The 27,729-nt window shown below is 36.5% G+C and overlaps 1 protein-coding gene across 1 annotated transcript in view; it reads left to right on the top strand.

The window, feature by feature from the left end:
- The window catches only part of antxr1d (ANTXR cell adhesion molecule 1d), a 37,309-nt gene extending 10,005 nt beyond the window's left edge, over positions 1-27,304 (top strand). The window contains exons 10-18 of the mRNA XM_049481613.1: positions 1,176-1,274; positions 2,735-2,804; positions 8,472-8,550; positions 9,048-9,143; positions 10,442-10,480; positions 12,199-12,297; positions 13,923-14,090; positions 14,385-14,465; positions 24,096-27,304. Of these exons, the coding sequence (XP_049337570.1) occupies positions 1,176-1,274; positions 2,735-2,804; positions 8,472-8,550; positions 9,048-9,143; positions 10,442-10,480; positions 12,199-12,297; positions 13,923-14,090; positions 14,385-14,465; positions 24,096-24,350 (986 nt within the window). The 3' untranslated portion in view covers positions 24,351-27,304. The remainder of the gene's footprint in view (positions 1-1,175; positions 1,275-2,734; positions 2,805-8,471; positions 8,551-9,047; positions 9,144-10,441; positions 10,481-12,198; positions 12,298-13,922; positions 14,091-14,384; positions 14,466-24,095) is intronic.
- Positions 27,305-27,729: the final 425 nt, after the last annotated feature.

Genomic DNA, 27,729 nt, shown 5'->3' with positions numbered 1-27,729 from the left:
GATCTTAAAGAGGGTTCATTCCATATCATTTTGATATATTTCATATTCTGAACCTTTACAGTTAATGCAGTGATTATTGGTTCTTATGCTTAAATCTTAATAAAAACACTGTATTTTTACAACTATTGCAAGTTGCAAAACAAAGCATAGCTTTTAATGGGTTTTGCAACCAAACATTTTATTTATAGTGAGACACATAGACAATAACACAATTGAGTGTTTGTGTAATTTATATTTATATGAAAGAAAGTAGAGATTATGTGGCTTAGCAGGAGGGAGAGAATGACAGCAGACATAAGGTTATTTCTTACAGCGCTGGTTTTCGCTTGACCTTTTCACACACCGCAGTGTTTCCTGTTTCCATTTTTTTTTACACAGTGAACTTTCTCCATGCGGTTTAATGTTCAAGGCGTGAAGACTGCATGCTGATACAAGCAGAGCATTTGTTTAAAAAAAAGAATAACCTATCTTTACATATATTGACAGATCCTAGATTTGCTTATATTCTCCTGCTTGCTCACACTGACCCATGCTGACCTTACACTGAGTTGCAAAAGTAAGGTCACGTTCACTCTGTATCCACTAACGCCCACCGAGGCAGATTTTAGGCGAGCGTGTTTTTCTCTCTAACATATGCTGCGTAGCAGCCGTCAGTAGGTCTCCAGCACTGCCTAGGGACGCAGAAAGGTCAGCCAGTCAGCTTTGCCAGCCACCAACACAGTTCCCCCCTCCAGCCAGAGGACTCCTAGAGATTTGAGAACCGCATCACTTTTATTATTAGCACCACTGGAGCATATGCTGTGTTTTTTTTTTTCCTCTCCGGTTGAATTGAGTGTTCCTGAAAGGTTAGGGATGGAACAAATAAGTGGGCATGGTAACCAGCCCTCTGGCTGTGCACACTTTATGATTTCACAGCATGTGGCTTTTATCTAAAAGGTCTGCATGCGAGAAAGATCTGCATGAGCACTGGCACTGCCTCATGGAGGAATTTTATTACAGAGTGGTGGAATTTTATTGTAAATATACACGTTAAGTATTTGTAATCATAGTTTTTTTATAGGATTACTGTTTACATATTTGTCTCCAGTAAATTACGCGTTTCTAAGAATATGTTTATTCTAAATAGTGGTATCTCGCATGTTTATTTAAATGATTCTGGTGTGTATTTCCTGCAGAGTCCTTCCAAGTGGTAGTGAGGGGAAATGGATTTTTGTACGCTAGAAACATCAATCAGGTCTTGTGCAGCTTCAAAATCAACGACACAGTCACTGTGGGTGAGTACCTATGAGTCTCCGAGGTTTCCATATCTTTAATGTGTAATTTTATGTGTGGCATATTTAAATACTTTTATTTAAAATCTTCAGTATTTTAAGCTGCAATAAGGTCCATAAATATTTGGACAGTGCCACAGTAGGGCTGCACAGTATATAGATTTTTTTTGTATGCATTTTATTTGTGTCAAAATATGATAAATACTGTTTAGCGTGAAAATGTATTTAAATATAGTGATTATAATATTTTTACCATATCACCCAGTGCATGATTAAGTACATCAAGGGTGGTGGCTTTTTATATTGTTCATATCAATATCTGAATTGTATCATATTGATCAAAGTAAAGAAATGTATTGTGATATAGATTTTGCCCCATCATACAGCCCTATGTGCACCACTACAATAGATATAAATGAAGCAGTCTGTCTGCGATTTCATTCTTAAATTTTATTTAAAAAAAAACAAAAAAAAACACTGAATTAAAATTGCAGCCTTTTTTTACATAGCACCTCTATTTTCACAGGCTCAGAAGTAATTGGCCATGAAACTGCTTGTCATCCACTTGGCTAGACGTGGCCTGTTCTATTGTGTTTCATGGCCAAATCAAGAGATAAAAGGTCTGGAAATGGTTCCAAATTTACATTTAAAAGCCATTCAAGGAGACAATCAGTATGTGACCCAAAGTGGTGATGATGTCAGTGATTGAGGCCATTATTAGGCTGAAAAAAGCAAAACAAGAAGAAAGACAAAGGTCAAAACTTTAGAAAGCACCAGTGACTAGTTCCTGGGTGCCGCAGCAATGGATTTTGTTGTTTTATTCTTTAAACTACAGACGCATTTCCAAATTACAAATAAAAATATTGTCATTAAAAGCATTTATTTGCAGAAAATGAGAAATGGCTAAAATAACAAAAAAGTGCAGAGCTTTCAGACCTCAAACAATGCAAAGAAAACAAGTTCATATTCATAAAGTTCACTATTTGGTGATATAACCCTGGTTTTTTATCAGAGTTTTCATGCATCTTGGCATGTTCTCCTCCACCAGTCTTACACACTGCTTTTGGACAATCTTATGCCAATCTCCTGGTGCAAAAATTCAAGCAGTTCAGCTTGGTTTTATGGTTTGTGATCATCCATCTTCCTCTTGATTATATCCCAGAGGTTTTCAATTTGGTAAAATTAAAGAAACTCATAATTTTAAGTGGTCTTTTATTTTTTTCCAGAGCTGTATATATAGTACACATATTAAAGTGTGTGTATATATTTATATATAGTGTCAAGTGTCAATTTAACAAACCCAGGAGGTTCTGTGTATAAAAAATGATGTAATTATCACACAGTAGGTGCCTTAGTTTGTACATTTTCTCAAATTAAAACAACTATTAACACATAAATGATCAAACCTACCTCCCTTCTGTGTTTGTGTAATACGTATAATGCAGCTACATATTCTTTTACAGACGAGAAACCTGTAAACATCGAAGACACACTCCTGCTTTGTCCAGCACCGGTGATAAATGAAGTCGGGAAGTAAGTGTTAAAGCCAATCATCACTTCACAAATTGGTACCCTTGAAAAATTAGGGTCAATGTTATTTGAAATTCTTCTTATCAGTCAAGCTTTACGCCTCCTAACACAATAAGACACCAGGCGTGTTTTGCAGAAAGCAAGGCGAGCATTTAATTAGCATTGCTGAGAGATTAGCCACCATGGGCGCGTCTCGTGTGAGAAGAAGTGAGTGTGTGCGAGCCTAGGGCGGCCTGTACCCTGAGCAGATCCAGGGAAACATGGAGCCCCCGTATCCACGTGAGATAGAGCTGAACCCTGAAGAGTGGCTTTAGCTCCCTGCTAGCTCTCCGCTCTCACAGCAAATGAGCTGCGAGCAGCCGCCCGCTGTGCTGCAAGCTCCCTGCATAATGATGAGTACCGCCGGCTCTAGACACCTTGAGGAATTCGCGTCTTGTTCTTGTCAAGATGATTTCCTCAGACCGTGTGAGCTTTTCTTGTCTCGCAGTGAGGGAGAGCCATGTTGGTCCTGAAGCTAAAGGGGGTGTTTTTCTACACAACTTGACACTCTGTCTGTGTACATCTGTATCTACACTTTACTGTATCATAATACATAATGTTGTCTCTTTTTAAAAGCAGGTACCATTGAGCACACTGGGGCTTTTCTGTCAGGATAGTCTAATGAAACACTGGCATTAGTTGATCATACTCTGACATTTTCTTATTTTGACTTTTCTTTAATGGGATCAAAGACATTATTTAGTAATGGACAATAAAGCTTTGGCAACAGAAAGTTTAAATAGAGCTTCATTATGTCTTTGTAGGGGGAAAATACTTATAGAGCCAGTATCTATAAAAGTTGACTTTATTACATAGTGTTTTTTTGTAAACTAAGCATAATTAACTATAATCCAGTTAAAAAGAGGGGCAGTGTTATTTCTCATTAGATACTATAAGGCATTAAGACAACAAAATCATATTCTACATCAGGGGTCGGCAATAGGCAGCCAGCCTGTTCTCGTTTTTCCACTCTTTCTCCTTATAAGGGCGTTTTTTTTCCCAGCCATGTCAAAATTCACCAGCCTAATAGATTGGACCGCGACCCTGACAACATGGGTTCGATCCCGCCTGAGGAGCGGTGTGTTTATTTTATTTATTTATTTTATTTCTTCTTTCTTCTTGGGTTTACCTGCTTTGAGATCAGCTGTTTTGAAATTGGGTTCAACAACCATCTGGGCTGGAGAGCTACTAGTCTGTAGCACTTAATCCCATTACACTTTATTTTCCAAACCCGTTTGTTTTTTGGCCCGCCACGTAATGGCTTGGAAAATATCTGGCCACGGCCAAACTTAATTGCCAACCCCTGTTCTACATTATTTACACACATGATTAACATGGGAGAAAAACAACACAGGTTAAACATATTATGAGAACAGCTAAATGGTTCCATAGCTTAGGAGGATGACGATTTATCCTCAAAAGTGGACATTTTTTGAAAAATTACCCATGGATTTCAATAATGTAGGTAGGATTTTATAAAAGAAAGAGTTTCTGTATTTGTCATGATTAGCAAAAAGCATGAAAAAGTTTAAGAGCTACATAACAGGCTTTAACACACTACGCACTAATGTAAATCTAAAAAAATAAAAATAAAAAAAATAATGCCAGGTTGACACTACATCCCATATAGCCCAGACTGTCATGACCTGAATTAGTGCAGCAAGTAGCTACAGCCAATGAAAGGCCAATAGTAAAAAGGCCAATAGGAAAAAGTTGAGGGTGAAGTCATATTGTATAATCTGTTCCAAACATCCCTGCTGCCTGCAGACGTGTTGCATGTTCCTCTTGGTGAAAGATCTTGTTATTCAAGACCCAATGTCACGGATCAGTGTAGTTGTGTACAGCCACTCCACTCAGCCACTTCTGATGCAAATAATGAAAAGGTGAAAGAAAGAAAAAAGAACTATAATTTGTAGTGTCATTTGGCTAGAAGTGCTAAATGGTGAAGGCAAAAAAATCAGATCATGATGTTAATAGTGTAAAACCGAATAATAATATGATAAAAAAAAGCGAAACCTGGTTCGAATCCTGTTTATATAACTTGCCATCAGCTGCCGGAGCCCTGAGAGAGCACAATTGGCCTTGCTCTATCTGGGTGGGCAGATGGTGCTCTTTCCCCTCATCACTCCTAGGGTGATGTCGATCAGCACAAGATGTATGTGAGATGACAGATCGGGAACCGAGTCGCTGCGCTTTCCTCCTAGAGTACTGTGATGCTACTCTGCTATGCTACATCAGCATTTACTTGTATCGGAGGAGGCATGTGCTAGTCTTCACCTTCATCCGTGTGTTGTGGTATCACTAGTGATGGTGGATGTATACAGCTGAGTAGCAGCTGAATGGGTGGGACAATTGAACTAGCTAAATTGGAAGAAAAATGGTGGGGAAAAAAAATTGAAATAAGTCTTAAAAAATCTCCACTTTTCTTGTTTCAATTTTTTACTTGATTTGCAGCATTTCATTCTTTTAACATTAATTTCTACTGACTTCCTTCCAAGTTGCTTAGAGTCTCCTCTGAAGTTAAAAAACATGCTTTTCTGAGACAGCTACGATATGTTAAATAAAGAATGTCAGATTTGTTAATTCAGATTTGTGGATGGACATATGAGAGGGGGGTGTTTTGTCATGTTTAAGGGTGAGGGGGGGGGGAGAAAGAAAGATGATTTTAGGGCACAGACTCCCTGTCATGCCCCCCTTCACTTCAGAGGAGAGATGAAGTTGTCAGTGCTGTCACCCAAACGCGTGGTGACTGAGAGGCTCTCAGAAGACGTGCTTAAAAAGGGCCAGCCACTGCCTGATTGATGGAGGATGAGATGGCTCTGTCACCGGACCCCCCGTCCTGCTTCTCCCCCCTCCCCCTGCCAAGGGGCTCGCCATGCCTTCCACAGGCAGGGGAAGAAAGAGAGAGAGAGAGAGAGAGAGAGAGAGGGGTCAGGGGTAAGACCCCTACAGTAACTTATTGACAGATATGTCCCCTCATTCTTTCTGTGTATGGAATGGAATGTGGATATCCCTGGAAGAGAAAGCAGCGGATATTTCCACCAGGCTAGAAGTTTCTTTAGTGCCCATGGTGGAGCCAAACATGGAAGCATCTCTCATGTTGGGTGAGATTTCATTTTTGAGAAAGCTGTCATAAGTCAGGGCTGCTGGGAGGGACACTGACAGCTTTGATGTCCATAAGAATCGGCTGTTATTGTCCAGCGTCTTATTGTCTCACAAACATCCCTCTTTCTCTGACTGTAAACCTTGGTATGCGCTGTTGTTTTGTGTTGTTCTGATTAGTTTAAGGAAGATAATATGTTGGGCTTTAGGAGGCAGAAGGAAAAATTACCAGAGTGACAGCCTTTGTAAACAAAGAAAACCCAAAATCACAATCAGCCAGTCTTACAATAGCTGAGATTGAGAAATGAGGATGTGTAGGATGTACTCATTCATTACAGTACAATAGAGCACATTCTGATGCTGATTAATTTAGAGCCTTTTTTATTTTTACATTTATGTTGTGCCTTCTAGTAAAGGGCCCATCCACATGCATGTAGACATTTAAAAAAAAAAAACTTTGCCTGCGTATTAACCTTGCATTCACTTCAAAACAGTTTTTTTACTTATTTAAAATTGGTTTTTTTTGAAAAATACTCTCTCAAGTTGAAGATTTTTGAAAACTCTGTATTGTCATGAGGATGAAGAAAACTGAGGTTTGTGGAAACGTGTTTCTGGCTAAATCTAAATAAGCTCTTTAGTCTCTATATAGTGAATTACAATGTACAGCTCTGAAAAAAATAAGAGACCATTTTAAAATGATGAGTTTCATTGATTTTTACCTAATTATAAAGAGGAAGATGGATGATCACAAGCCATCAAACCAAGCTGAACTGCTTAAATCTTTACACCAGGAGTGGCACATAATTAGCAAAAAGCAGTGTGTAAGACTGGTGGAGTAGAAAACATGCCAAGATGCATGAAAACTGTGGGTAAAAACCAGGGTTATTTCACCAAATATTGATTTCTTAACTCTTAAATATTTATGATTATGAACTTGTTTTTTTGCATTATTTGTTTTTCTAAAAACTCTGCATCTGTTTTGTTATTTTAGCCATTTATCATTTTCTGCAAATCAATGCTCTAAATGGAATTTGGGAGAAAAGTTGTCCATAGTTTATAGAATAAAACAACGATGTTCATATTACTCAAACATACCTAAAATAGCAAAATCATAGAAACTGATTCAGAAACCAAAGTGGTCTCTTAATTTTTATTTAATATATAAATAGACCAGCTTTTCAATAGGAGTGTCAGAAAATACCAATATCATACTGTATCACAATATTTTGTTGGTTAATACTACACAGATTTTCCTAAAAAAAAAGTAAATGAGGTTGTTATTTAAACATTCCATGCTGAATAGATAGATCCTCTTCCTCTTGATTATATTTCAGAGGTTTTCAATTTTGGTAAAATCAAATAAACTCATCATTTTTAAGTGGTCTCTTATTTTTTTCAGTGTTGTATTTGTCAGTTCTTAAAACAACAGCATACTGTAGTTTATGTATAAGAAAAATCCTGCAGTTCAGAGTTACTAAGTATTACTGTAGTCCAAATAAACAAGGTGCTATCGTATTGGTATTATTTAGAGAAGCTTTTGAAGTGTGGTATTGTGGATATGCAGCGCTGCCGCACCCTATTCCTATCAAAATTTTCAAAATAATGCATTTTTTCTATATTACAGAAAAGAAATATAGATATCTTACTGCTGGCAAATGTTTCTTAGAAATAATTTAGTAAATGCATTGATCAGATCTCTTTTGGATGATAGCATGTTAAAAAAGACTAATGTGGAATAATCTACAGAGGGTATGTTACTATAGTCTCAAATTCTTGTCTAACATGTTCTGCAGAAAATAATTTTGACCAGTTTTTCTTAGAAAGCCTGCTGCCGATCTTCTAGTATAAATATAAAATCTGTGACTTATATTACGTATCTTAAAGGCTGACAAACATTATTCTGGCCAAAATGAACATTGGTTCGATCTTGTGAATGACTTGTCTGGACTTGTGTCCAGAATCACGTAGCACCTCTTTATAATCTGTGAACAGTGAAGATGCACACCGCACAAAAGACTTATTTGCATGTTTAGACACTCATATGCATATTGCAGTCTTGGTCTGTAGTGAAAAACCCAGTATTGTGAAAAAGATTAACAGCCGCTGTGTTGTGCAGCCCTATCCACGACCTTCTAGCAAATTGCTGGATGAATTTTAAAATGCATGCTCGAATGGACTGACTTCGGCAGTTCTTATCTTCTAAACTGCCTTTCCTACAATTTTCCAGCTTTCTGATGCTCGTGGCTGATAGGCGGCAGAGGAGAGTTCAGTGAGTAGAAGTCATTGAGGCAGCTGGTAGGAAATGGTCGCTCACCAAGTAATGTGAACACGCCGTTTTATCCTGCTTAAGATTCGACTGTTCTTGTGCCAGGGTTTGATGGGAGCGAGAGAGCTGAGCTCAGCTCCACGGCTTAGAATAATAACGTGACTTCAAGCTTACACTAGCCATCAGAGGAATGTTCTTAGTCTGTTTTGGCTGTGGATTTTTCTCAAGGCGTGATTGGGATCTGTGTTTGTGCTCTGGTGCAGGGTGATTTATCTCCAGGTCAGCATGAATGAGGGCTTGTCCTACATCACTAGTGCAGTGCACATCACTACCACAGAATGTGTAAGTACATCCAGCTTGTTGTACATGGATGTTACACCTTCTGCTTCTTCTTAATCAGTTAAAAAATTAAAATGCTTCTGTAAAAGAGAGCAAAAAAGTGCAATCCAGAAAAGCAGTTTGAAGAAGGTGATCCAGCTGATAATTCTGTCTTTTCTTTGACTTTTCTTTTGTATCTTTTGTGATTCTTCTGTTTTGCTTTGCCCTTTTTTCTCTTTGCTTTTTTCATTTTCTCTCTTTTCAAGTCTCTTCTGCTTTCTTTCATCAGAAGAGGCATTTTTTTATCAGGTAAGTCTACATTCTATCTCAGCCAAGCTCTCAGGGATTATATGATATGATTCATGTGGTTGTCTGTCTCAGGCCCTTCCCAGCCACGTCCCAGACATACCTCTCTCCTTTTCCTGCCTTTTTATTTTTTTAACTGCGTGTGAAATGTTGTTGTGTAGACAGTGCTGATGGGTAAATGCTTATGGAATGTATTTCCCCTTGTCTGAGTGCAGTATGATGGCACCATCGTCCTCTTGGCATTGATGGTGATCTTTCTGCTGGTGGGTTTGCTGCTGCTGTGGTGGTTCTGGCCTCTGTGCTGCACTGTGGTGAGTCCAGATGTCCGTGCCTGGCAGGAACATATCAATTTCATGACCTTTGTATCTTTACAGCCATAACAAATCATTACATCTCCATAATGGAGACTTTGTTTTTTTATATTTTAGTTCAGCGTTGTGCCAGTTCACATTTAAAATGAACTAGTTTAAAGTTCAGTTTATACTAATTCAATTGTACTAGGTCACTTAATTTTTTTTTCCCTTAATAAATGGGATGGGTTTTTTCTTTTATAATAAAACCCCTTTCTACACATCAATCACCAGCCCAAAATCCCAAATCATTGCTACTCCCCAAATAAATATACTGGGCTGGTTTTATTACTGAAATTTGTACTTATTTCCTCAATGCAGAAAAAATATCAAAGGTTTTAGTACAACAATTTTTTTTAAGCTTTTAAACTCCAGTTATAAACCTTTTAAAGTTTTTTTTTGGCTGTAACTCCAGCTCACAGTAGCAGTAATGCTAGAATCTTTATTGCCAACAACCCTATTACTGTAGAAAACTGAAACATATAAGTAAGCTCTTTTTGCCTTTTACCAATACATCAATCTATTTCCAAAATATAAGGAAAAATCTGGTTAAGTGGTTGGTTACTGTTTTTAAGATAAATTTTAGCCATTTAGCTCCATTCGCCCCATTCATTTTGTACTCACTTGCAGCCTCCCTCAAGAGCAGTCATTTTCTGATATAACATTATATATTTAATTGTTAAATAATACAGAGTGAAATCTTATGAAACACTATGTAAACCCTTGTTTTGTTGGTGCATAGGCCATAACAAGTAAACAGTATTGGATTCAGAAAAGGCCATGATTTTTTTATATATGAAAATGAAAGTAGTATTGGACCATTTGCCAACTGACATGTCAAAATAAGGTATATGTGGTGTTACCTTAAATTTTTATGATTTAATATTAGCTAACATGCTCATGACAAGGTGACGTGAATTATCACATAGGTTTGAACAAGGACAGACAGTTGGTACCAAATAGATGGGACATTTTATATTCAAAGCTGGTAATGATTGTGGCCAGCAGGATCTAGCAAAAATTGTCTGTGCAAAGAGGCACATGGACAGAAATCACAGCTACATTCACTGCAGAAAGCCCCATATGTATATCACGCAAACCAGTGCTGTCTTTTATAGCTATACTAGAACCTGTCCCATCATTATGGCAGATGTGTTAGGGACCCTTTTTTAAAAGATGTTTATGGTACTGAGAGTATGCTAATATATACTTGGTGCTCTTGTATTTTTTATAAATGTATGTTTTTTTTTTATGAACAGGTAATAAAAGAGCCACCTCCACCTCCCCCACCTGAGCCTGTGAGTTCTGTCTTTACTAAATATATCTGGCCTAATCATATATATGTAATTTTTAATGTGTGTGTTTGAGTGCAGTTCCAGTGATTCTGGTGTCTACAACAGGTCTGATATCACACTCAAAAGCCACAGAGCAGATGAATAGACTTTTAGTGTCCACCACAACCCCCATAAGCTAAGCAGTGCTTCCATGTCACATGACTCCACCAGTGTCTAAAGGGTGATGACTAGCATGTGCTTCCTCCAAGATTCTTGAAGCACCAGTTTTGTTACATCAGCTAAACCATAAACATTTTTGTTTAATAGAAAGAAAGAAATATACATACAGTAAATGAGTATTAGATATAGATAAAGTTGTAAGTTATAGTATTGTAAGTGCTGGGCGATTTTCACATTTCACAATAAATCCTGTTTATTTGAATTACAGTTTTAATGCGATTTTCAAAATAGAGTAATCTCTAAAATAGACTAAACTCGTACCAAAAAAAGTTCCAGCACTGTTCCAGCACCTGCGACACAAACAGCCGGTGGGATAAAGCATATATTTAGCATGAAATACATCTTACCTTTTCTAAAAACTGCAGCACCAACGCTGTCCGGTGAGGATCCTTGATTAATTGTGGGAAACAATAATAATCACCCCTTCAAAGTTTCTTTTCTGACTGCGTTATTTAGCAATTTTAAGTCACAAACCTGCATTCTAAATTATAATCCAGTGTCCGTCGGTGTGTGAGTTTCTCCTTGGCTGTGTGATATGAACAGGTGGGCTTATAAATATTGTTTTGAATCGTTGATTCACTCAATGAGTCGACTCATCCCAAAGCGTCTGAACACCAATTTATTAATTTTTTTATACAGGTAAACCTACTTTTAAACCATTTCTTTGTCCTCTGTAGTTTGTTTTTTAGCAGGGGGGAAAATAATTGATCATAATCAAAAATCTTTTTTTTTTTTTTGTGGCCACAATCGCCCAGCACTAAGTATTGTACAGTGAAATAAATAAAAAAACTGAAGAAGAAAAAAAAACTTGATTTGATGAGTTTATTTAATGCATCAGTGATAACAATGACTTTGAAGTTTTATGCTTCCTTTTATTGTAATTCTACACTGTGGGAAAATCGGCTTTCTCACTTTAAGACAAGTAAAAAAGAGGCTGTGGCATTCTGACTGATGCAACAGCAGCAGCAGCATAAGAACAAGTGTGAGGATTCAGAGCAAAGGAAAGGCTGTGCTCTAGCATGGCTGACATGCAGACAGCACACACACTCACACCATGCAGCAGAATATGCAGAAAGGCCCTCTTGTGCGCTGCTTTGTTCGCAGAGGTCAAAGGCAAGGCTGATGTGAAATAAAAGAGCTTTGTTGAACTGGCCTTAGAGTGCGCATCTGCGCCACTTACACTGACTCCCCAAACAAGGAGCTCTGTCTCCACAGCTTTACTGGGTGGAAGTTTCCCTTTGATTTGCAATCACAATAAGGAAGCTATTTTTGTCTCGGGCATTATTTTGATGTGTCTTTGTGTTTATCCTGTTTGCGTGGGAGTGCACTAACAGTGAATTTAAAACAGAGTCCTTTAAAAAGATCAGACAATACCAGTTTGTTTTAGACACGGATGTATCAGTAGATGTGTTAAAACCTTGATTTAATCTCTGAAGAAAAAATAAAAACTGTGTGTGTGTGTGCGTGTTTGTGCATGTGTGTGCAACCATGTGCATACGTAGGAGTCTGAGGATGAAGATGGGATGCCAAAGAAGAAGTGGCCTACAGTGGATGCCTCATACTATGGGGGCAGGGGAGTTGGAGGCATTAAAAGAATGGAGGTAATGCTATGCTAACTATGCTAACAGTGACAGGCATTTCTGCCGTGGATATTCTGTGCTGTATTGTCCAGTCACATTACCAATCTGCTTTAGGTTTAATATGGTATAACTTAGGTTAACAGGGGCTACAGGGGTATATAGGCCAGATGTGACAACTGATGTCATGAGCCCTGAAGCAAAAGGAACCTGTAATGTGACTTGAAATTCACCATGTGTGCTTCTTGCCAGTGCCAAATTTACGCTTTTGCCTGAAGATTTAGGCTTTACGTGTTTATTTATTGTCAAATGTAACATGTGATGCTTGTAAGACACACGCTAGACCTCTCAGCATGGAATTTTAGAGGTTCCTAATGGTGTCCGATAATAATCTATCCCATTGCATATTGAATAATAAAACAATTCCAGTAGACTTTGCAGTGTTGATGGCACATCCAGTCAATCACACAAAACTTTTTCTTTTACATTAAACCACACATATTAATCAGAAATATGTTTGGCAATGAAACTGTCTATGGTATTCAATGGCATAACAACTTTGTCTTCAAGGCAAGCTCATTAGATGACAACAGTTTGTGGACAGACATGGTCCTGTTGAAATGCATTCAGAAAGGTAGAGCCACTGGTTGCATTAACTAATTAATGTTGGGCTATGAAATTGCCTGTAATGAGGACCAAGGGTGATCTGACATTATATAAATTTGTCAGAACTTCTGGACATGTTACCAGTGGCAACAAACAGTTGATCTTGGCACTGACCACGGTGCATCTGCACATGGATTTTCCACCAAGACAAAACGAGGCTAGTCGCTGTAAATGACCTGCCACGTCATAATTATCTGGCACATCTACCGACTTTTCATTTCTTGTCAGCTGATTCCTTCTTGGTGCTTTTTTGAGTGTTTAAAACAATAAACATTTCAAATGAGTGAATATACAACTCTGGAAAAAAAATAAAGAGGACACTTCAGTTCCTAAATCAGTTTCTCTGATTTTACTATTTATAGGTATATGTCTGGGTAAAATGAACACTTTTATTTTATTCTATAAACTACAGACATCATTTCTCCCGAATTCCAAATAAAAATATTGTCATTTGGAGCATTTATTTGCAGAAAATGAGAAATGGCTGAAATAACAAAAAAGATGCAGAGCGTTCAGACCTCAAATAATGCAAAAAAACAAGTTCATATTCATAAAGTTTTGAGAGTTCAGAAATCAATATTTGCATCTTGGCATGTTCTCCTCCACCAGTCTTACATACTGCTTTTGGATAATTTTATGCAACTCCTGGTGCACAAATTCAAGCAGTTTAGCTTGTTTGTGATCATCCATCTTCCTTTTGATTATAGATAGAGGTTCTCAATTTGGTAAAATCAAAAAATCTCATAATTTTAAAGTGGTCTCTTGTTTTTGTCCAGAGCTTTACATAAAATCTAGCATTTGTACACTAGCAAAAATGTGTTTTTACAAAGTACTAAAGACAAGATGTGGTCAAAAATTCTTTCTTTTTTCCTATAAAGTCAAAGACCAAAGGTTTGGATAGGGCATTTATAGATTCATAATATTTAAGTAAATTTCTCTCTCTTAGCCTGAGAGGGTTGTGAAGTTTTGCTCATGTTGTGTAGGTGCGATGGGGGGATAAAGGCTCTACTGAAGAAGGGGCTAAGCTGGAGCTGCCTAAAAATGCAGTGGTGAAGATGCCTGAACATGAATTTGAGCCATTTGAGTCCAAGCCCATGAGGACTCCCAGAAGCCGGGCCTCCTCGAGGAGGAGGTGGTACACTCCTATTAAGGTATTGCATTCCTAGCTTTTGTGCTGTGCATTTATATCATTACGTAACATTTAGTTTTTTATATATATATATATATATATATATATATATATATATATATATATATATATATTTGAGTAGATTTGCTGGTTTTCATGGTTAGGTGTTTCTATATCCGTGACAACAGGACAGAATGAGATCTGTTCTGAATTTAGTTATTAAGAAGTGTATGCCAATACTTTTATTTATTTAGCATATATCATCTATTAATCACCCGTGTTTTTCAATGTTTTTCTGTTTGCCGATTCTGTTCAGGGAAAACTAGATGCTCTGTGGGCACTGTTCCGCCGTGGATACGACCAAGTGTCACTCATGAGACCCAAGCCTGGAGATCAGGTACAAATCCAGTTTAAATTCATATCTAAGTACACTCTCTTTCTGCATAGCAGAACGTCTAAACAGACTTTATCTTAGTGAGATATATATCTAGTCTCATTCCTCAGCCTCATGCCTTGGAAAGTATTGGATTGTGCTGAAATACCAAGAGGTTGCAAGTCTCATTGCCTTATAAGGTGCCCTTTAAATGCTGAGTCTGTGTTTTTCTTTCTTACATTAATGTTTGAACTGGCTCTGTGTTGAACACAGCTGGTCTGGTGAAGTACAGTACAGTTTAGGCTCTTTTAATATGACTTTCCCATGGAATGTGAAATTCCAGGATAGTGCTGCAATATTGTATGAAATTTATTTTTGAAAAAAAACAAAAAGAAATTGAGACTGTTAAGTTTCTTTATTTTTTTTAATGCTAAATAACATATTGATTGTAAATGATAAAAATGTAAAAAAAATATATATATATTATAGGTATATAAAATGTACATTATTATTTGGTAGTTAGGAAAAACAATAGGAAGACTCCACTCTCTGTATTTGTTGTTTTAAATAAAAGTATTCTGCAGAGTTTTGTAATTGCAGTTTTATGATATTTCATAAGGTTTTGCAATGGAAGGTAAGATTTTTTTGGACTGGTGAGCCACTGCTGACAAATGTAAGTAGCAGAAAGTTACATCAAAGGCAAGTTACACCTGACAGAATTTGTTTAAAACACATTTTAAATAAGACAAGTTTGTATTTCCTTCATGAGTGGAGTCAGTCTGTTTCTGAACAGCTTCTTTTTTAAGCCCATTAGCATCCCGTTTCTATGACCAGGCATTTCTCACTGCGTTATTCCACCAGAGCAAAGTGTGCCATGGCAACACATCTGCGTGGCCGTGAAAGGCATCTTTCATGTGGGCCGGAGTGCTGTGGGCCATACAGTCTGAGTCCATTCAGCCGGACAGACCGCTGCTCCACTCCCACTGTGGATGGACTTATCTGATTTACCCTGCTCTTATTGAACTGCGCTGCAGAATGGCCTGCTTGTGTGAGGGAGGGCCTGTGCCCAGCTGCTCTGTATACTGTGCAGGAGCTTTGAAAGGCGTTGGGAAAAGCAGCAGACTCAGTAAAGAAAAGGGCTTGGCTGATAACAGCTGTAGCATTCAGACTGGTTTGAGCATGTTCACACTGAGCTGTGTGTTTCATGCCCACCTGCAGGACAATTCCCTTCAACTCTGCTGGCACAGAATACACACAAACAGTGGCTACACTCACTAACTTTCTGCTGTCTCTGTTTTCTTACTGCTGGCCTACTTTCTAATTCAATTTTCATTATATATCCTTTTCTGATACTTCCCTTTTTTACCACATCTTATTTAATATGTTTTGTATTTTTGTATATTTTCTTTTCCTTGGTTTTCTTCTTTTTTTCTTTTAAAGTGGTTCTAAAAACTCAAGGGTGTGTGTTATAAAGCTCAGCTTCTTTGGCTTGAGGGTCCAGAGTTGGAAGATCTCATAGACCATTAATTATTTTCTAATTTCTATTTCCTCTTATTTCAGAGGCTGTGTTCTATAAGTGTAAATATATCCCTGCAAGCTGTAGAAAGTCCAGATTATAAATAAATAATAATTAATTAATTAATAAAAAAATGGCCATTAAAGCATACATATGCATATCATCACAGTATTTAAAGGGATTTTGGCAGTAAACAATATTTAAGGATATTTTGCCACACAGAAAAATATGAATCAGTAGCAGCAGATTTTAAATTTATAATTGCTATTCATATTATATATCCAATAAAACAGGGTTAGCCACAATATATCAGCTTACCAATGTTTTTAAGCATTGAAGTTACCCACAATATGCTCAAGAGAGTATATTGTGTATCACAATTGCAAACTTTATGATTTTATGATATTGTCAAATTGCCCTCCTCTACTCTGAGATTAAAAATGTTAGTATCTGAAAATTTCTATTGCAGTCAGACACTGTAAATGAAGCCAAAATGATCTGTTGAATTTAGCATTCATTTTTGGCTGTTTTTCTTTATAACATGAAGCATGCAACTGCTGTCCCAAGCAAATAAAATCATTAAAAAAAATAATAATAATAGTATACGCAGTAACTGCTTCATGGGTATGTGTATGGATTTAATCAGACATTTCCATTCTGTTGATTGTCCTAATCTTATATATATATTTATATTAATCTAACATTCGGAATATCCTGATTTTACATCATCAGTCAGTTCTATGGCTATTTTTGCATTATGTATTTTCTGCATTTTTGAAACAAACCTAAAGCTGAATTCAGTAGTGACAGGCAGTTGTAATTTTTTGTACACAATAAGATAAGCATGTGAACTTATGTAGGAGACATAAAGGATTTCTTAACTGGTTTTACCTGCATGAGAAACATTTCGCAAAATGAATAGCTGATCGATCTTTAATAAACTTTTTAGAAAACCTTTTTAAAACTAATTTTATTAATATGCAACAAAAATAGCCTATTTTGTCCTGATACATATGCTTCACATCATTACATCAGTTTTCTTCTTTTTGTGGTTTGTGTCTTTTTTCTTTCGAGGCTTTTGATTCAATAGGAAGTAAATATTAATGCTCGACATTAACATGTACAACCCTATAGGTAATATATAACATGGATGGCATTCAGGTTAAAGTCTTTATCCAGAAGCTTCAGTGCACACATTGTGATGCAGAAGTGACAGGTTTGTTTTATTACCTACTGAAGAAAGGAGTTCTTGTCTGTGGAAGTCTTTGTTGGCTCTTTTGTCTAGCCTGTTTACAAGACCTCTCCAGTTGAAAGTGAGTAACCCTGCATGGTCTGGGTCTGCCCATTAACTGCTAAGACAAAGTGCATCTGAGTAAAAGGCAGGGACCCAAGGTTTTGTGCTGGATTGTTTTTTTGTTAATGACTCTCTGGCATGTAAAGGTAAAACGACTCAGTCTGGGCAGCAGAAGGGATTAGCCATTTAAGATTACATTCCCATAAAAGTGAGAATGAAAAAGGCGTAACCCAAAGTTTATCACCTATTTCCTTCTCTCCTGTTTTGGATGGGCCTGACGCAGATACTTGGTGGTCTGATTTAACACCTTATTAAACAGAGGGCCCTCTAATGTGACATGGGGCCAATGAGTAGGGTATAGGGCCTGCATTTTATTGTCCAGGGCCATTGTTGGCCCAGCGTGGGGGTAGTGGAGTTTAATTCAGGGCTGCTTGGCTAGAAGGGTCAAGCCATCACTCTGGCAGTCGTGTGGAGCGAATGGGACAATTTGGTGAGCAGTACAGCAACAGCCCCGCACCAGGGTGAACATATGGGCCGAATGAGAATGGAGCCTCATGAATACGGTGCAGATGTGGTGGAGGGAGAAGACCGAGAGGGGAAGAGGGAGGGAGAAGGGAAACTGAGAGAAATCAGTCCATATGGTGTTTAAACCACTGTGGATGGCCCCCAACAGGCTTTAAGCTTCTGCAGCAGTTGGACAGCAGTTTCTGTAGCAAGACATGCCAGACCACAGCACATTTAACACAGTGCGTCTGCTGCATGTCTGTACATACTACTGGATTTTGCCTATACTATACTGATGACTCTAAATTGCAACTGCTGTGTTGCATGTCCAGGGGTAGGGATTTGATATTAATTATATTTATTAATAAACACAGGGCAAAAAAATGCTAAAGTTTTAGGTACCTGTAAAAATTAAAAGTGGGCGATATATCATGACTGTTTAAATCAAATTTAAGGATAACGGATATTCATAGTAGAAAACAAACCATCATAATAGACCACTGAAGTTGTGCGTTATTCTGTAGTCATTGTATGGCTTTCGTGTCTAAGCGGGTTTTCCCTATGAGAAAAATGAATAGGGCTTTCAAAATCACTAAAACAGGACAGTGATACTCCAGAACCAGCTGTAACACTTTTTAACTTTTACCGTCTTTATTATGCAGTGAAATAAATTGGTTTCTGGTTCGTTGCCGCCTCAGTGAGGGCAGGTAGTTAGTTGATTAGTTGATTAGTTAGTTGTTAGTTGATTATTTGGGTCAGGTGTTGTAATTAGTATAAACTAATGACCGTAAGTAAATACTAAACCTGCAGGGAAGCGCTGCTGAACTGAGAGCCACTTTCTCTTATTATCTGCCTTTTAAAGCTCTAACACAGACTACACTGCGCAACATCACACTGCTCAACATTACTGAAAGAGTTTTTGCGTGTTTAAATGCTTTAATGATCCTCTGTGAAGAAGCATAATAATCCAAAACACGATCTGACCGGAGATCGCTGTTGTTGTGCAGATTCCAGTCCGGTTTTTATTTCCAGCCGCTGTGCTGTGACCTTAGTTGAGCATTAGCTTAAAGTTAGCATTTTTCTAATTACCACCCTTAAAAGATCTCGAAATTCAGAGGATCCAGTGATATTTAGGAGGTAAATGAACACAGACTTAAACGTACGGAGTTCTGAACATATTTATTTACCACAGAATGTGACAGGCCAGTTTTTGAAAAGCTCATTCAAATACCCCATTTACTTGAACCGCTTAGACACGGAACCCCAAATATGGGCATAAACAACATGGCGCTGACTACAAAATGACGACACGACTTTAGTGGTCTATTATAAAATCTGACTAACCCTTAAAATGCCTTGTCCTGTATACAAGCTACAAGTGTAGGTGATACAAAACCCTTTTTCCTGCAGTAAAATAACTTATTTACATTCTGAAAATTTGAGGGCTTTGAAATCTCTTACAGGACACTTGGAGAAGCTGTCTGTTCACTCTCTACTCCACTTAATAATTCCAGTGTAACAGGAATCAAAACCAAATTGTTCATGTTCTAAAATAGATGTAAAAACTAGACAAACATAAGTAAACTAAAGATTTGGAGGACATGACTGTTTGATTTGTATTCAGGAAAATATTGATTGAAGTTCAAGGAAAGTTCAGGAAAGAGCCAATTTTATGATTGTATTCATTATATTTCGACATTAGCAGATTTTTATATTTTCTATTACAATTACAATTTTGTAAGTAATGTTCCTTATCAGACATGAAAGCTTTTTATGTAATGCTTGAATTGAAATCCTCAAGATTTAGTGGTGTAATGTCAAGGAAGAAAATCATGGCAAAAATCATGGCCTGTTAAGGGTAAAGAAAGTATTTTATTTTATACTTTCTATGTGATCATAACAGTTGGATCAAGTGGTTGGGGTTTAAACACAACACGCAAAATAGAACACTGTCTGCCACCAATCTTTACAGGTAAACTAATATTAAAAAATATATACCGGTACTGTTAAAAAAATTCAATCATTGCACGATTGGAAAAAAATATTACAATACATTGACTTTCTTACACCCATACATATTACATATTATAAATGATTTTTAAAAATTCAATAGTGTTTAGGGGCCTATTTTCACTGACATCCTTTGAAAGTTAGCATTACCGTTTAACTACTTCAACCCGTTTAGGGAGTGAAAGCACTCTTGTTGCTATGGCTCATAAAAATAAAAATAAAGGAAGCTGGGCTGTCCACCCCTCGTCCCAGCCTTGATCCAGTGCTGTAAGAAGCTGGAACAAAAGGAGGGGAATCTCTCCTGTCACAGTTGGGCTCGTGGCCTTTAAACTCTCCATCTGTTTGTCTGAGGAGTAATCAAACAGTGTGGCAGAAAGTGGCACCCCCCTGACGGCTGCTCTCATTGCCACTCGAGTGAAAGTAATTCGAATGGATTTAGGGAGATTCTCCCCTTGACTGTGGACTTAAAGCTTGCCACATATTCATTGGTTAGCGCTGCTCTTTTTTGTTCCGATTAGCCGTTGAAAAGAGCCTCGTCAACACAGGCTGGATCATATTAAATGAGTCTGATTGATGGAAGCAGCTTCCATGGCCCCCAGCATTTATCTAGATAATGCTTTTTGTATTGGATTGGATTTATACAATTATTTGAGTTCATACAGATTTTTTTATAACATTTAGATTAAGTTCATGTTCTAGAAACACTTTGTGTGGAATATTGATGTTTTCTTTTCTTTTATAAACCATACATCCTTTTCAGCTAATTAACAGAACTTGAGTGGTAGTGGAAGTGTTTAAGGTCTAAAAAGACCAATTTTGAAAAATAGTGATTAATATAATTATAAATGTTTTAGGTTTTTCCATAAGTAAACAACATAATTAAACCCATAAACCCTAAAGGCCTAAAGTTACAAAATAATTTAGAGTAGGCACTGAACAATTTATAGTAGATATCAAATAATATGTCTTAAATTAAAACTACAAAATAAGCTATATGGCAATAAAGTAAAACATCTAATATTCCATCACAATGTTTAAAAACCTTTTTACAATACACAATATTTATTTAAAATTACATGACCTCAGTTAAAATGCTTCAGCAGCAGCAGATCTTCAGTGTACAGTGATTTTTTTTTTCGAAATGCCCTGTTCTTCATCCAGTTCATCAGCACTCATCACACTCTTTGTAATTAAATCTTTTAGCACTGATGAATTATTACAACACGATAAAATATCATATTGCCAACTCTATGCTCAAGTTTGAATCCAAATATATAAATATATAAATAAATTTTATATTATTAAATAGTTAGATCCTTGCTGAATCTGGAATATTCTTATATCAGTTAAGCTGAAATGAATATTTAATATATTTAATTACAGCTGTGTGTCTCTGTAAGCTCTTGTGTGTAGTGCTAAGGCATTACCACTGCATTGACATAATGCCTAGTGTTAGACGCGAGTCCACAATTACGGAACGTTTCATTTTTCACAAGAAATGATGCGTAAAGCTTTGAATACCTTTGTTTAGGTCGTTAGAACTCCTCTTGAAAACATCCTGACAATGGCTTCTGAAAGTTTGGCCTTCCTGACAATGATGAATCACTCTGCTTGTAAGAATGCAGCTTGTCCTCAGTGGAGGAAGGGCATTTTCACCAGCACCCATTCTTCCCAAACTGCATATCTGCAGCCCCTCAAACCTACCCCCATGATTTTGGGGACAGAATTATGGGTGACAGCTGAGGTTCTGAGTGTGTGAAGTGTTATGCCCTCTCGGGGGTCATCTCCTGGGCATTGCGGGCCAAAGTCAGTCAGGCAACACTGTGTGACCAGTAGACCTCTGTTACATTTTACTAACCACTTGGATCATATGGTCCCTAGAGCTGTTTTGGCTGTTTAATAGGAATATTAAACTATTTGTTCAGGTTTTTATCATTAATTATTTACCAATAAGAAAAAAGTAGCCTCAGTAGTCAGTATTTTCTTTTTTCTTTAAAATCAGTAAAAGAGACACCACAAATGATTTAATAATCTAAATTTCAGCCTAATTTAATTTTAAGCTTCATGTGAAACAATTGTATTTTTTACTTTACTTTAAACATTAAAATGTAAATATAAAGGAATAACATTTGAAAGTTTAAAATAAATTAACAGCCCTTTCCACAATAACTAATGTCTCTTCTCAACAGGGTAAGCCTGCTTCTTTCTTTCTCTTACAACATAAAAACTCATGAATAAAACAAAATAATAATAGAACTGACTCAATATTATAATAATATTATAATATTATATATAAATATTTTATATTTTTATATAAAAATGTTTTTTAAAAATGTATAAAAAATGTTTGTGATGGTCTATATAAGTCAGCTACCATTTTGAAGCAGGATGCTGTGTGTGATATTGTGATAAGGATTCTCCTTTAAAAGTTACCTCTATCTTGTATACTTTTTATGAGATATCATTAATACTAACTTAACTCAACATCTGCTCCACCTCAGCATCCTAGATTTAGCTTCTCTTAACAGTGAAACACTGTGTTAATGTTGTTCAATATGACATTGAAAGTGTGCCAGATAGCCCCACTGTAATTTAAAATATGAAATACAGAAATATATTTTCAGTTATTTAGATTATTTTTTTAAAGACAGGACAGCCCTGATGGTCACACCTGTATGATATTATCACGATACATTGCCCACGATTATGATTATCACAATACTGGTATATATTCTAGGATACTCAATATATTACAAGCCAATTATCTATGATACTTCACTGCATCTTTGTTACTGAAGAAGATAAAATACTCCTAAATAAGCAAATTCCACCGCAGGTTTACCCTAGTCAATTGATTAGCGCCACCACGTGGAATAATGATGCAGTAACTTTAGAAAGTCAAACTGTGGAGGTGAGTTTAGGGAGTTTACAGTTCCTAGGTTTTAATAGATATATTGATTTTTGACACCATGTATCACAAATAAAAACAATATGATATACCCCAGTATATCAAGGACTTGATTGGTATCAAAACACTGTTGATCAAAAATACTGTATAATGTTATTTTGCAGGATATTTATAGTGTGAATCTGTATATTATTCACTATTATCACTTATATATTATTATTCATCACTATGTCACTTTTATGGGTTATTTTGAATGGACAAATCAGTGTAATTGCTCCTCTAAAGGTGTGTGCATGCTTTCTTAGAATCTATACTATAATACATTAGCCTAGAGAAATCTCCATTTCTACATGCTAACTCTAATGCTATTTTACAGTACTTTCTACAGTACAGGCATTTAGTTTTATTTATTTCCCTTATTTATTTAAGTCCTGTATGATGTTTGTTTTTTAAATCTCTTAATTTTATAGAATTAAACAGGCTTTTATTAGCCTTTTAGCCATTAGGAATATGTGTAAATAAGTTGTGCTGTATTGTACATAATAGAGAAAGTAGCTACCCTTGTAAAAAGGAAGAATACTTAAAAGCATTAAAAGTATGTTCAAATTAGCTAAAGAATACTAAAAGTGCATTTTCAATTTAATATACTTTATAAAAATCCACATTAAATATTTTCTCTGTATTTCTATAAAATGTATTTTTAAGCAGTATGCTTTACATTATACGTTGTGTTGATAGAAAATATATTTAGTGGCATTAAATACTTTTTTTTGTCAGTAACATTAAAGTGTACACTATGTGCATTAATACGCAAAGTAGTAGTTTACAATATACTTAAAGTGTATTAAAAATTCTAAAAATAAAAAATAAAAAAACATACTACTTGCAGCAGTTGTATGACAAAAGCACTCAAAAGCACAATTTAATGCTTTTATGTTGTGTTTAAATATAGCTTTATTACAATTGAAATATATACTTAAGTTGCCATAAGTTGTTCCAAAATAGTACATATGTATTATTATGTATGTATTTAGGTACATATTTTAATTTTTAAAAGTATGTAATTTTCCATGTTAAGTTTACTTTTAAAAAATATTGTTAAATACACTTTTCTTTTACAAGAGATTTTACATGAAGTTTTGAGACCAGCTTTCAGATTTGACATTAGTTTTGTGTGGCAGGGGCGTGTCTGGACTGAGAGTGAAATTTGACAATGTTTACATATTACATCAAACTTAATAAACTGTTCCATGACATCTTCCTTTAAACAAGTTAAAATAGACATGGCTGAAGTCGCATTGAATCACCAGTAAGGCTTTAGGTATGATGGGTGTAATGAGCTACATAGTTATGGATAAATTGAAGGGTGTTCGTTTTAGCTCTTAACTGTCAGTTATCCTGCCATCTGCTGTGTTCCTGCAGGGTCGATGCATCAACTTCACACGAGTAAAAGAAGCAGCAGCCAGCGCACCAGTGCACCAACCTCCACCTCCACCGCCCCCACCAGACCATCAGCCCCTCATGCGCCCCACCACCTCAGCCCCTCCCAGCAGACCACCCTCCCGCGGACCCTCTATCAGCCGGACACCCCATGGACCCCCACCAGCCAGAGCACCCCCAGGCCCCCCAAGACAGCCTCCCTCTCGCCCCCCACCTTGCCCTGGGAACCGGCACTGAGAACAATGGGGAACCTTTATCACTCTAAATTCTCTGCCTTTACCAACATAAATGCTGGTATTTATCTTTAAGCCACTGGCTTGCAGCGCTAACATTTTTTATATTTGTTGCTGGACAGCAAAAAAAAAAAATCACATCTAAAACTACAGTTTATTCTTAAAGGTACTGTAGTTTGGATGGATAGGATTGTACAGTCTGTCTTAAGTTGGGTTTTGGATCTGCTGTAAAGACAATTTGACTTTTTTGTCGTTGGCTTTGGTGAGTTTAGAAGTTTAGGTCCGTGGGTGTATATATTTTTGGAAAAGCAGCATTCTGTTTTATTTTAGAGGCTTATGAATATTGATGAGTGTGGTTTAGTGGGTCAGATCAATCATAATGTTAATTATTGAATGTTGAATGTGACTAAATGACTGAATGTTTATGCTGAAAGTTGAAAGATAGAGAGAATTCCAACTGAATTTTTAAACTGAAAGGAATGGAGCAAGTGCAGGTTGGTCAGCTGTAAGATATTCCTCATGCTTTAAATGCAATATCCTCAGATCACCTAGTTACACCCATACAAACAGAATAATTGCAACTGCGGGGCAGTTTTATCCTCTTAATTTATTTAGCCTTGGTTTCCTGGAAGGCACTTGAGCACAGACAGACAGGGTGTCCATTGTTATTATGGGACACTAAGCATTGGACACAGTTTCAACTGACCCCATCTATTTTTATAATCACCAGTGCTGCCTTTCTGTTGTGTGCATTGTTGCTTTGTATTGTTGTGGTATTTGTAGTTCCATTCTGTGGTATAGGTTTGAGATTGGAGCGCTGTGCATGTGACAAAATGGGGTGGGTATGGGGGTGACCCTTTTACATATAATGCTTAATCTACCAAAGCCAAAACATGCATTAAAAAAGGTCTTATGTAAAACAGTGGAAATCCTGTAGGGCAGAATTGGTTGTTCTCAATTGACACTAATGCTACCGACTGAGTAAATATTGTTGCCAAATATTAAACATTTTGTAACCCTCAATGTGTGGAGTTATATGTCTTTAAAACAGTAAGTGTATGAATTTGATTACAGCAAGGAGTTACCAGGTCATGTACACACTGCTTTTGGACTGCCCAGAAGTGATGTTATTTCTTTGTTGTTTCTCAGTCTGGTCTGGTCTGGGGTCCTGCTTCCTTTCATTCCGCACATGCTTTCTGCATAACTGTGGGGCAGTCTGAAGTGACACTGGAGAACTGCAAACACACTGCCTGCATATATACACAGCTATTGCGGAAATACACTTCAGGTTTTCCTCTACTTCACCTACTGAGGTTGAGTAATTTACAGTTATGAATAAGATTAAAGGGATCTCTTGTGTAGGAGTGTGTATTTTTTTTCATTGTTTAGGCTGGACCTACATTTTACTTCAAGTCAGGCCCTCAGGTGATTTTTATTTCTGTAAATAAAATAAATAGGTATATTATAATATACATACCCTTAGTGCTGAATAACTGGGTGTATTTAAAAAAAAAAAGTTTATGAATGGCTTATTCTGTAGAGATATACTTTTTTTTGGTCTGTTCGGTTCGTACACACAAAAAAAATGTCAGGGGCAGTGTGGGCACTCAGCAGCATCTAAAATAATAAACTGTTTTGAAGGATGGCCGACCAAGCCTGTATGACGTTACTTGCCAGTAACACGCATAAAACATCATCAGTTGACGTACCAATTTCTTAATTTTTATTATTTATAATATTTTGCTGGTCTGTGTATCTTTTGACCAATCAAGTCTCACCAAACCATAATGGTGCTGCTTTCCCAGGGTTACAGCCACAATTGAGAGGGAGTTTGAGCCCTGGAGGGGTCACTAAAGGAAAAGTAATTGAAGAGCAAAATCCATACACACGAATTACTAAACCGTACAAAGGAATTTGTAAATCATACCCACAGATTGAAAATGGGCTACGGCAAATAAATCTGTGGGTATAGTTTAGTAATTTGTAGTACGGTTAATAAATCTGTGTGTAGGATTTAGTAATCTGTGCATATGGTGTTGTAATTTGTGGGTATTGTTATACCTTTAACTAGAAGCCAGACTCTCATTAGAAGCTAAAGCTAAGCGTTTTGAAGCTGTTATTTCTGCAAAAGGAGACTAAGTATTACTAAATATGAATATATTTTTTTTGTTGGGGTGCTCAAATTTGTGCACCTGCCTAATTTTGTTTAACAAACAATTGCACACTTTCTGTAAATCCTTTAAACTTTATTTCACTTCTCATATATCACTATGTTCTTCTGCTATATGATATGATTGACTGAAATTGTTGATCCTAACAACCAGTGATTTATAAAGAATAATCATGAAGAATATCAGGGGTGGCCAAACTTTTTCATACCACTGTAAATGCTGGATAACTGTAGCTGAGTCACTAATTCTAGGCTACAGATGATGAGAATTTAGACTAACTTTCCACATTAGAGTATATATTTGAATGTGTGATGTTAGCTGGCTCAGGTTGGTGATGTGTTATATGTGACTGTTCTGTGAACCTAGCAGCTTCATGTGCTCTTTATCTTTCATGCAAAGAGAGGTAAATATATAATACATATTATAAACTATGGGCTTAGAGTGGTGGTTCTCAAACTGTGGTACAGGTACCACTGGTGGTAATCAAAGCATTCCAAGCCGTACAATTACCACCTGTAATTGTTGTAATATCACATTTGTTTGTGTTTAGTGCTTTACCCTTCAGAACCTGTATGTAGGCCTATAGTTCAGATCTTTACTCTAGGAATTGCAATTTTATAATTAATAACATAAGTTTCATTTGGACCCTGAATAAAACTGTGTGTAACTCTGTGTATGCACAACTGTAACTGTGGAATACTAAGGTTCCCATATTTTTCTATGGGTGCTCAACGAGCCTGTAATGGTTTACCATTTTTTCTACTTGAAATAAATGGACTAAACTTTGTCTAAAGTGTATAATAATGATTCTTTATTAAATACTTGTATTAATTTGCTACTTTTTTTCTTTTTTATTTATCATTGTTGCACTGGCATTTTCTTCTAGAAATACATATCTATTTTTTTTTTTCTTCATCTAAAAAGTTTAAAGTTTAGAAAATATAAAAAGTTATAGTTGCCATTATATTTACAAGATTTAACATAGAAGTAGAAGTTATGTATTTGTGTACATCTACCCTTTAATAACTTGATAAGTTTCTGTCCATCTGTCCCTTTAGCTAGCTATTTATGTACATCCAGTTTAATTTAATTCAGGTTTATTTGTTTTGTGTTTTTCACAATGTATTTAGTCAGAAAGTGGCTTTACAGAGATCCGGGTCCGAGCCTCTTTTGAGCAAGCCGAAGCTGACAGGGGCAAGGAAAAACTCCCTT

Source organism: Astyanax mexicanus, chromosome 7 (genome assembly GCF_023375975.1).
Source record: "Astyanax mexicanus isolate ESR-SI-001 chromosome 7, AstMex3_surface, whole genome shotgun sequence".
Taxonomy (NCBI): domain Eukaryota; kingdom Metazoa; phylum Chordata; class Actinopteri; order Characiformes; family Acestrorhamphidae; genus Astyanax; species Astyanax mexicanus.
Note: the sequence above shows the minus strand (reverse complement) of the source record. Positions and strands in the feature narration are given on the sequence as shown.